The following is an 11,016-nucleotide window of genomic DNA, read 5'->3' on the forward strand; positions in this document are numbered from 1 at the left end:
CAGGGACGAACGAGGAGAGAGAACAGAGTTTCAGCTTTACTCTTTGGTTTGCAGTTAGACCTTTAACACTCAAAAATCAATATTACAGTGTGGACCAAATCCACACTCAGAACATGTTGCAATTATTTGCCCAATTTCATTTAGTCTTCTTTTCCAAGACAGTCACCACAGAGGAGTCAGACAGATGTGGAAAAAAGAGCAAACCACTTCTCGAAGCCACAGTGTGATGGTTAAGCACACACATTTACACACAGTTCTCTGTTCTCGCTCCGTCAGGGGGTAGAGCTTCTCTCTTTGCTCATCGCTCCATCCCTCTCTCTTGTTTTGTTCACGCTGCGCTCGCCATCTGAAGCAGTGGAGCACTAATGAGCAGGCTGAGAGCAGCCTCGGCGCACAGATCTCCCATCAGCTGAAGAGACGAGGCAGCAGCAGCTCGTGGTCTGGAGCCACTGATCTGCAGTCAGCTGACGGGTGAGGTGAATGACATCGCTGGGAAAGGCGAAGGAGAGGTTGTGAAGAGGCACCAAAGGCAAATCAGTCAGCAGAGAGAGGAGAAGTAAAGACTGTTTGGGTTGAGGTTGACCCTCAGAGTGCTTCATCTGCTCAAAGAACCAGTCAGGAGCTCAACCATGGAGGAGACACTCACCTGTAGCCGGAGCCCTTTCTCCCAGGTGTTTGGGCGGCAGGGTCAGCTCATGCAAGCCAGTAAGTCTCAATATTCATAGAGCTTTGCGAGCAGCTTATGCAAAGTGTGAATAATAGATGCCATGTCTGAAAGTGGAGCCAAAAAAAAAAAAATCAACAATGTTATCATGTAAGGAAGCAACAGTTGAGCATGTCTCACTTTCTGCGTTTGTTTGTTGTATCTTTTTTTCTGCTTGAGCAGCGTCCGGTTGATTCATCGCTTCAGCTTGTTTAATTAGTCGCCTCTTTTACTATCAGCATGTGAGCACCCATGAAAAACACCAATCAGGTTTTTATTCCACTCCGGCTCCCTCGGATGCTGTGCTTCTTACTTCTTCGTGCTGTAAACCAGGAGGAGTGCAACGAGGCGCGTCAGTGTTGATGATGATCGGCTGTGAGAGCGATGTCAGGTGTGAACGTGTGTGTGGAGGCAGGCGCCCGCTCTGCACGATCCATGCACACTTTTCACAGTCTCTTTGATCTCGCTCTGTGCACGCCACAGGACTGGAAGAAAAGTCCTCATGAACAAGAGGACGTTGCAGAGGACATGAAAACATCTGGATGTTCATGTGTTTGGTCCATTGTTGCCATTTTTGAGCTGAAACATGAAGATGTAGATGAACAGATGCTCAGATATATTCATCATTTAACACGGATTCCTCATTTTTCTGGACTGAATAAAACGTGCATTGAATTTAAGGAAATGCAAACGTGAGACGTCATTTATATTTGACCCATCAAAATGAATGCGGTCATTTATTTACAGAATCAAAATTTAACATCAAACATTTACATTAATTTGGCAAATTATGAAAATAACAACATAAGCAATCAATCAGGAAAAATCATACGGCCATGATTTTTCCGTTGCTTCACCACAGACATTTATGAAAACTGTACAATTATGATCTTTTACCCACATGAATGTGGGTGAGCATTTTACACAGACATTTCTAAAATATCTGGAAGAATTTCTACTTGATAGAAAAGTTTAAAGATGGAAAGAAGTTTAGAGGGAGAAAGATGGTGTGTGAGGGGTGAAATGTGTTCACCAGAATCGACACTCTCCGGCTTTCTTCAGCTTTTCCTTACAGTACACTTAGGTGATGAAATCGGCTCCTTTACCTGGAGATGTCTCAGGTGAGATTCCGTTTAACGCACCCTTTCAGCGTCTCAGTAGGATGCTGTTACTCGTCCGAAGTAATGGCGAGGCTCTGTTCGACACATATTCACCTCAGTGGAAAATGTTATAATCCCATGGAACTCGGAAGAGCTCTGTTGTCAGGATCATCCCGTCTCTCACAGAACTGGTTGGACTGTGTATCCAGCAGAACTCCAACAGCACTCCATCAGAACTTCAACAGAACCAAGACCGAGTAGACCAGGAAGTACTGACATTTTAAAGAGCTGTTTCCCGGTTCACTTTTGGGAGTATTACCATTGGTCAGAACCGACCAGACGGGGTGTGTGTTGTGACGTAAGAGGTTAGACGAAAAACAAGAATTGTTATGGAAAGATCAGAAATGTTCTCACAGACAGAGAGAGTTTTGTTTTGGCGCGTTTCAGAAACAGGTGCTAAAACTTCTCTATTTACGTCTGAGAGGATTCTAAAACATGACAGTTCGTTCAACAACTTGTTTTTCGTTTGACTCCAACCTTGGAAACGCACACTTGCTCACTCAAAGGCAGAAATCAGAAAATGCATAATTATTCTGTAACAGCTTTGACATGAGAATAAAAATCATTACACAGTTAATAAAATTGATTAGTTCACTGCCACATCTAAAATGGTTTGAACTAAGACACTTTGATTATCAACATTTGTAAAATAGTAATGATAATAAAAAGAGAGTGTTCTTTTCACTTGAATCTTCAGGAAAGAAAGTCTCAGGATGGGTGAACCTGTATTTCTGAGTTCAAATGAATGAAATGACAGTTCCTGTCCCACAAGGTTCTAAAGGTCAAGAGTTTTGACCTTAGACTTAGTTTTTGACATGGGCCTAGTCCACTACAAAGAACTGATTCCTCAATGCTCAGATTATTTTGCTTAAAACTTCAGCATTAACTGTTGGAGTCAACCTGTTTGTCCATCCATCCATCCATCCATTTTCTTTACCCGCTTGTTCCATTTTGGGTCATGGGGGTCGCCGGTGCCCATGTCCAGCAATCACTGTGCGAGGGGCGGGGTACACCCTGGACGGGTCGCAAGTCCATCACAGGGCCACATAGAGACAAACGAGACAAACGAGACAAACAACCATTCACTCTCTCACTCACACCTAGAGACAATTTAGAGTTACCAATCAGCCTAACATGCATGTTTTTGGACTGTGGGAGGAAACCGGAGTACCCGGAGAAAACCCACGCATGCACGGAGAGAACATGCAAACTCCACCCAGAAAGGCCCCTGGACCGGGGTTTGAACCAGGGACCTGCTCGCTGAGAGGCAGCAGCTCTACCAGTTGCGCCACCGTGCTGCCAACCTGTTTGTTTATTGGTAAAATATTTGATGAACCACAGAGTAAATGAAACTTTCACTACAGAATGCACCCAGTCTCAGGACCAGTGGTTGGCTGTGGTTTCAGGTACCCTGTGTGTGCACAGAGTCAGACAAGATGAGTTTCCTATTTTGGCTCATGCTCTTGGAATGATCTGCATCTTAAATTGAGGTTGGAGTCTTTTATTCATTTAGACAACATCTGTCAGAGGTTTCAGTCACATCTTGCAGCTGTAACGTTTAAGTGTCTTGAATTGTGATATAACTTGCATTACCAAATGTTTTGTTGTAAATATTTTAATATTTCTGTTATTAAGATTGTTGCTGTAACTGTTATGGCTTGTTTGCACCTTGCATTGCCCAGAACATCCTCGTAAAAGAGATTAATAATCTCAATGGATTTCTTTCCTGGTTTAACTAAATGAAAAAAAGATTTAATACGACTGATTATCTTTTGAAGTTCATTCAATTCAAAATGGACCCAGCTAACTGCCACAGCTAATTGCAATTAATCTACACAAAAATGGCTATAACTCAGTAAATTTTATGGATATTGAGCTAAAGTTTAATGTGGAAGTATCTGAGAGTCATCTGAGAACATGCTTTGAGCTCTAACAGACCTCCCATCTCACCTTTAATTTATCATGGCATTTAAATGTTTAAACTTCAAACTCTGTTCCTTTCTGTATTTGAATATTTCTACTGCCAGTTTATTGTTTGGCTTTAAAACCTGCTGTTTGTGTCTCAGTACTGGAGCTCATAAAGCAGTCGTCATGCTTTACTTCCAGGAGGAAAAGCAGCTTTTGGCTCCAGCCGACAAAATGTCTAACTGAATTTTAATTTCTCATTGATTTGATACAGATTGAGGTGATTACTAGCTTGCATCTGCACAGCATCTTACTGCAGCGAGAAAACCTTTTCTCATATATTAGTTCAACAGAAGCACATTTAAGAGCTTATTTTTTCCTGAGCACTGAGTTGTAGCTTCAATTTTTTTCCATTCATTAATAAATAATGTCTTCTCTTTTTAATGAGAAAAAGTGGCCTTTATTTGTCCTTTCTCCGCACCAGAAATGTAAGATTTGTTTTAACGGTTTATTAAAATAGTTCACTTTTAGGAATTTTGGACAGCAAAGTAAGCTTTTTATTTATTTTTTTTAATCACAAATAAAAATATGCACATTCCTTCTTGTGCTTTTGTTTTCCTCTAATGGCGTGTTTGTGCACCTCTACTCGTCCTGCTGTAACCTGATGTAGTGAATACTCAGAGAAAAGCAAACGAAGCTTTGAAGTTTCTCCCCTCTAACATCCGTTTATCAGTCCAGGTGAGGGTTCTGGCTGAATTAAACCTAAATGCTGCTCTCTGCGTGTGAAAATGACATTATCATGGCGACTGTGCGTTGTGATGAGTCGCAGTCAGTCCTGCGCTACACCCAACTTATCTATGCTCTTTGAAGCTTGTGCTGCGAGGCTGCGATTTTGGATGTGTGAGAAAAGCTGGGGGAGGCGGCAGGGTGGAGAAAGAAGGCAGCGGTGGGGATGGAGGAGGTGGTGTGTGCTTGGGGGGGGGGCAAAGAAAGTGAGCAAGCTGCAAACTGTGTGTATAAGAGGTGGATGTTTATTCTATTTTTAGCAACGTTACATAGTTGTTGGAGAACTGATCCACAGTCGTGTCAATCCATAATATCAGAAGAGAAAAGTGAGGATTTGTATTCATTTATTTTATCTTTGCCCGTCACCCATCACTGGATCCAGAGTTCTGGTGTGCAAAGGCCTACAAAGTAAGAAATCATTCTACAAGAGTTGCACAAGCCCAAAGACTTGAATATTAACAACCTCCTGATGGTTTTCTGGCAGCATAAACACTTGACAGAAATGTGTTCCCCCTTTTCGGTCATGAATTGAATTCACGTGGCTGCGCCAGGTGTGGATTCCTGTACGAGTCTGACTCCCCACTGCTGCTGAGATTTGAGAGGAGTTCAGAGCTGTGGCGTCACCACAAATCTCTCAGCAGCTCCTGTTTGTTGGACGAGTCACTTAAAAATAATAAAATGCTTCAATTAAACTTATTTTTCAATGCCTGTAAAGTTTAATTTAAAATTTACTCCAGTAAGGTGGACATTTTCCAGAATCCACTGAGAGTAATTGTACTGCCAAATACATGTGAAGGACAATAAAGGGATAGTTCAGATCTTTTGAAGTGGAATGCAGTGAGTTTGACTAATTTTTATCTTACCTGTTGCAGAAAGCATTTTCAATTAATTCAGTTTGTACGAGTAATTTAATTCTGAAAGGAGAAGAGAGAGCGGCTAGTTCAAGCATGTTCATGTGCGTAAACATGAACGTAGCATGAAAACACAGGAGAAAAACATGTTTTGCATGTGTTTTTTTGTGTGAATTTAAACAAAAACGAGAAAAATCACAAGATTTTACTTGTGAAATCAACACATGAAACATGTTTTTCACATGAATTGGGAACATTCTTTTAACATGTTCATGTGATCCCATGTGGTCTTACAGTGTATACAGTACGCCCTCATTTAAAGCGGGGCATCCGTACCCTGAATCTCTGTGATAAGTGAAAAACCGCAAAGTAGGAATAGTAGTACATGTCGTAAGTAGTAGTTTATTTTAGTATTTTTAGGCGTTTTAAACCCTTCCCACACTCTTTCAATATTCAAAACAATGTTTCTAAACTCTAAATGCTTTAAAAGAGCACATAATGTCATGATTTCAGCTCTCTGCCTCCGCTGCTCTCAGCCACATGCGAGCGCTCTTGGCCACGCCCACTTCTCCGCTCTGCACGGAGATCAGCTGTTCAGCGGCAGGGGGAAGTTCATCCTGCAGTGTGGGCTGTACAAAGGTGCAGCAGGTGCTAAATAATTTAAAATAATTTATTTTAAATAAAAATTCCACGTCGAATGTGAGGCTCATCCATCAATCAGCCAATTGTGAGTCATGTTCAATTTTATTTTGAAAAACCGCGATAAAGCAAGTCCACAATAAACAAACCGCTAAGTAGTGAGGGACTACTATACTTTATTAGAACTGGGGTGGCTAAGGGTGCTACAGCACCCCATTGTGGATGACAATAAATAATGAACCAAAAAAATAAATCACCTTGTAGATGACGTTTGATATCAACAAAACATTTTTGTCCACACACATATTTGATCTTTTTTGACCCATTCCCTGTACCCTAGAGAGTATGGACATCCCATTAGAGCAGCAGCTTCTGAAGACCAGCCATTAATTATATCAACTTCCATCCTCACTTAAATCCCTTAAATCCTCCTTTCCCCCACATTTCAATATTCGGATGTAAAGCAAAACATCTTGATAACATCTGGATGCCTGAAAGTTGCCCTGTGATTGGAGGATCAGCCATTTGTGTTAACAATTCAACAGGTGTATCCAATAAAGTGGCAGGTAAGTATAGATTTACACATGGGATGACTTGCAAACAAACAATAATGTGTTTTTTCTGCAACAGTTTCAACTCACCTCTTTGCAGCTCCCACATTTCAACAAAAGCTTTCTGTTTCCTCATGTCTCAGATTATCTCTTGGCCTAAATTGCAAACACCCGTCAGTTGGAAAATTAATCAGCATGTAACATGATTAATGTCAAACACTAATTAGCTTGTGCATTTTTCCCATTTGTTGATTTGGGTTTTCAGTCTGTTTGAAGCTGGTATTAACCTTTAGATAAAGTGCTTTCAATTATTATTTATTTCCCACTGATGCTTAAAATAACTGACATATTGCTTCAGCTTACAGTCCCTTATAGGAACCAATTATAAACTATGAAAAGAGCACTGTGGCTGACAACTGCGAAACTGAAGTATGAAATAATTGCAGCTTTGATCTGGACACCATACTCCTGAAAAATAACATACAAACATTCCTTATGAGATTGGAACATTCAGCGCCAGCTAGAAGAGGAAACAGGTTCTCGGTTTAGAAAAATCTGGCTTCTATCCTTTAATACCTTTGGTAAACGGTTGGTAAATCTGAGCTCAGGAGGGTGAATGTGATTTGGAGTATTAATGCATGACCACTGCAGGTGTAGCACATATTTTGGTCTTCTTTGAAGTGATTAATTCCTCTCCTTCTGCCACTTATGTTACGTTCCAGCACACTCACAGACTCCCTTCACCTCTTTACCCGGCTGGTTTTCCTGCAGGGGAGAGATTAGCTTTATGCTGCGGCTGTTGCTAATCATGCAGAAGGAGTCGTGTTGCAGAAGAAGTTTGTTGTAAGACAAAAATTTACATTTCTTTTTAACGGAGAGCTTTGAACTTTGCATGCCAGGCACAGATGTGATGCTTTTTAAAAAATGGGATTCTCATATATTTTATGGAACAGTTGAGGGGCAAACATGAACTTTAAACAAGCGACTCCTCAAGACTTTTGCAGTTTTAGTTTTACCTTTGTGCTTTCTGTTTGACCTGCATTAAAGTAGCATCTTATACCTCGGTTAAAGAAGTCAAACTCTAAAACAACCGTTCCAACTAAAGAAGTATTCCAGCTGAAAACAATCATGCTATTTTTTGTAACGCACATATTCACCAACACAATAGAAACAACTAAAAGGCCTTTTGTATGCTGGAATAAAGCAATATGTTGTACAGTTTGTTACATTTAGGAGTCATCAAGTGTACTGGCCCTGCAGGGGCCTGACTGCATTTTGCTGCTTTGCTGAACCGTATTTTATCTCAGTAATTGGATTTTTGCTTCAGTATCTTCTTTATTTGGAGCTTAAAAGGATTAACTTATCACAAATTAACATTTTTTTAGGAATGTGATTTCTTTATAGCAGCCAAACTGTATTATTTTTTTATTTGCTAAATGAGCTGTGTAACATTCACGTAGCTGTAGATTTAAGATTTGTGAAATGTCTATATTCCACCAGGCATGTTATAATTTTATCAAACAGAGATGTATCTTGCAGGGAACTTATGTGATTTGATCTGATGTCCGTTTTGTCCGAGCCTATTATTGACTGGTTAATCACAGATGAATGCAGCTCATCCAGCTGCACCAGCAGACTTTGTTTTCTTCAGAGGAGATAAAAACCTTTTGCACAATCTTTTGGTACTCATTCAGATCACATGAAAAATAAAGCTTCTTACTGTATCTAACCATCCATCCAGGCTGGAGACCATGAAGTGTACACGTCCATATATTTGAGTTAGTCTGCAGAAATGTGTGAATGGAGCTCTTATATGAGTTACAAACGATTGTCAAGTTGCCTTGAAGGCAGTTTTACAATGGTTTATTCAAAACTCTAAACCAAAATTAGAAATAAAAATTGTCCTGGTACAGTCCAAAAATGTAACAATCAGGTATAGATTTCATTAAATTCATTACAAAGCTTTGGAGAATAGTCAGTCACAAAAAGACAATGCGTAACAAGTACGAACATATTTATGCCTGGTTCCGTCTGAGTCTGACTCGTTCTGACTTCCTGAAATGAAAGTTAGTTTTATAGAAATTCGTCAGGGAGGCCTCCGACCTGTCCCCCTCGTGCTCTGTCTCATTGTTTTCCAGAACCAAACCCAGACGGCTCACAGTCTCACAGAAAGAACAACAGTCTTGGGGGGAGTTTGTAGGGATTGTGGTCCATTTCCTGGTGTCTAGCCCCATCTTGTGTTGTGTTTATGTCTTGTGTTCTCCTTATCTTCAGTTTCTGTTTGCTATAGGGTTTGGGTTTTCCTAGTGTATGTCTCCATCTGGTGTTGTGTCTCTGTTCCTGCACTCCCTGGTTTCCCAGTTTATTGTTTCCCCTGATGTGTTTCAGCTGCGTGTCCTCACAGGTGTTTTGTCTCGTTGGTCACTGTATATAGTCTGTGTCTCTGTGTTAGTCCTTTGTCCACTCGATAAGAGAATTTGAGGAAATAAATTAATTTATAAACACCAAGAGATGGCAGTAGTGTAACATTGATGGATGCAAGCTGCCGTTAAAAACCAAATAAGAAGAAGAAGAAGAAGTAGTCCTTTGTCCTGGCATTGCATGCTGTCCACTGGTGATGTCCTTGTGACTCTTGTAAGTCTTGCTGCCCTGACAGCCTTTTGTTTTTGTGAATAAATTATTTATTTTATAATCTCCTGAGTCTGCTACTGCCTGCCTGCACTACTGGGTTTGTCTACACCAGCCCCCTTTTCGACAGAGTTGGTGAGCTTCTCAACCTTTACATGAATGAAAGAACAGCTGAAGGAACCAGACTCTCACTTGTGATGAACATGTTGATGCTTTAAAGGAAATTACAACTAACGTTTGTATAAAACTTGAGAACAAAGATGCAGCAGAATTATTGTGTAGTGTTGTTTCTTCCAAAATAACTTAAAGATGCAAACATTTTTATTCTTTTTAAGCAGTTTCTTGCTGTGGCATGGGTGTGTTGTACCGTGGAACTAGTCTGTTTGACTTTCTGGTTGTATTTCATGACATTTATTGAACACTAAATGGTACAGCTGTTTGTGGACACAAGTTATCCTTGCTTTATCCCTCAGAGAGCAAGTTAAGTCTGATTCGAAGGTATTGGTACTATTGGTAAAATATGGGCAAATGCACATTATCATGTAAGATTCAAGAGGATACATTTACCTGTGTTTAAAATGCACTCCTGTGCCTTTGATGCTTAAAACAAACATTTTAGGGAGGGACCAAGATGGGGTAGTGGTAGAGCCGCCGACCTGGCACCAGAACGTCGCGGCTCGACTCCCAGCCATTCCCACATGTCGTGGTGCCTCTGAGCAAGACGCCTAATCCCCATTTGCTCTCCAGGTGCTCAATAGCTGCCCACTGCTCTACCTGGGTACATCCCAGGTGTGATGGGTTAAATACAGAGAACCAATTTTGTCATTGTATGGAAACATACAATGATGACAGCACCAGGGGTGGAAGTAATGAATTACAAATACACTCATTACTGTATTTAAGTAGCTTTTTTTTGGGGGGGGGTACTTGTACTTTTATGAGTACTTCTTTCAAGTGTGTAATTATACTCATCCTTAAGTACAATTTAGACCATTTAATCTATTTCACTACTTTTAAAATCAGAAGTTGCTACTGAGTACAACAGCAATTTTGAATTGATATTCAAACTGTCCATCTGCATCTTTGTAGTCAATAAGGCTTTCAGATCACAAACGTGCCAATTACCTGTGACGTAAGCAAAGGACAACTCTATAGAGTGGAGTCATTTAGAGTTTACTTTTCACAGCCCAACAAAGCCAGATAGACTCTAACTTGTAAACCAGCTCCTGCTGACACTGAACAAAAGGCTCAGGAAGTGAAAGGCGACAGAAATGTCAGAGTTTAAGACACTTGCCTGTTGGTCACAGTTTATTTGGAAAAGTTTAAACTGTTCTATGCCGGTTCAAAAACATTTTTGTCTTTTTTTTTTTTTTTAAACAAACAAAATTCCTGCTTTAGCTATATTTGTTTACAACAGAAATGACCTTAGTGTAATTTTTCTATACTTTATTGTTCGTCTGAGAAGTGTACTTTGAATGTAGCTATTGTATAAAGTAAATTGAACTGAATGCTTTCTATTGACAACACAGTAAAACATCAATTGGTTAAAAAGTAATTAATACTTAGTAGTTTTTGAGAAGAGTACTTTGTACTTTTACTTTAAGTATCTTTACATAACCAGTGGTTTTACTTGTAACTAAGTACAATTTAAGTAGTGTAACAGTACTTGTACTTGAGTACACCTTTTCAGTACTGGTTTCCACCTCTGGACAGCACTTATCTTACTTTAATAAAGACTTTAGGTATTAACAACAAAAAAGGTTGAATCATGTCATCTGGACTTCGTTTTTTTG

At 40.0% G+C, this 11,016-nt stretch overlaps 1 protein-coding gene across 1 annotated transcript in view; it reads left to right on the forward strand.

The window, feature by feature from the left end:
* The first annotated feature begins 327 nt into the window (after window positions 1-327).
* kazna (kazrin, periplakin interacting protein a) overlaps window positions 328-11,016 on the forward strand; it is a 188,298-nt gene continuing 177,609 nt past the window's right edge. The window contains exon 1 of the mRNA XM_037684930.1: window positions 328-705. Within this exon, the coding sequence (XP_037540858.1) occupies window positions 630-705 (76 nt within the window). The 5' untranslated portion in view covers window positions 328-629. The remainder of the gene's footprint in view (window positions 706-11,016) is intronic.

Source organism: Nematolebias whitei, chromosome 11, assembly GCF_014905685.2.
Source record: "Nematolebias whitei isolate Nwh7 chromosome 11, NemWhi1, whole genome shotgun sequence".
Taxonomy (NCBI): Eukaryota; Metazoa; Chordata; class Actinopteri; order Cyprinodontiformes; family Rivulidae; genus Nematolebias; species Nematolebias whitei.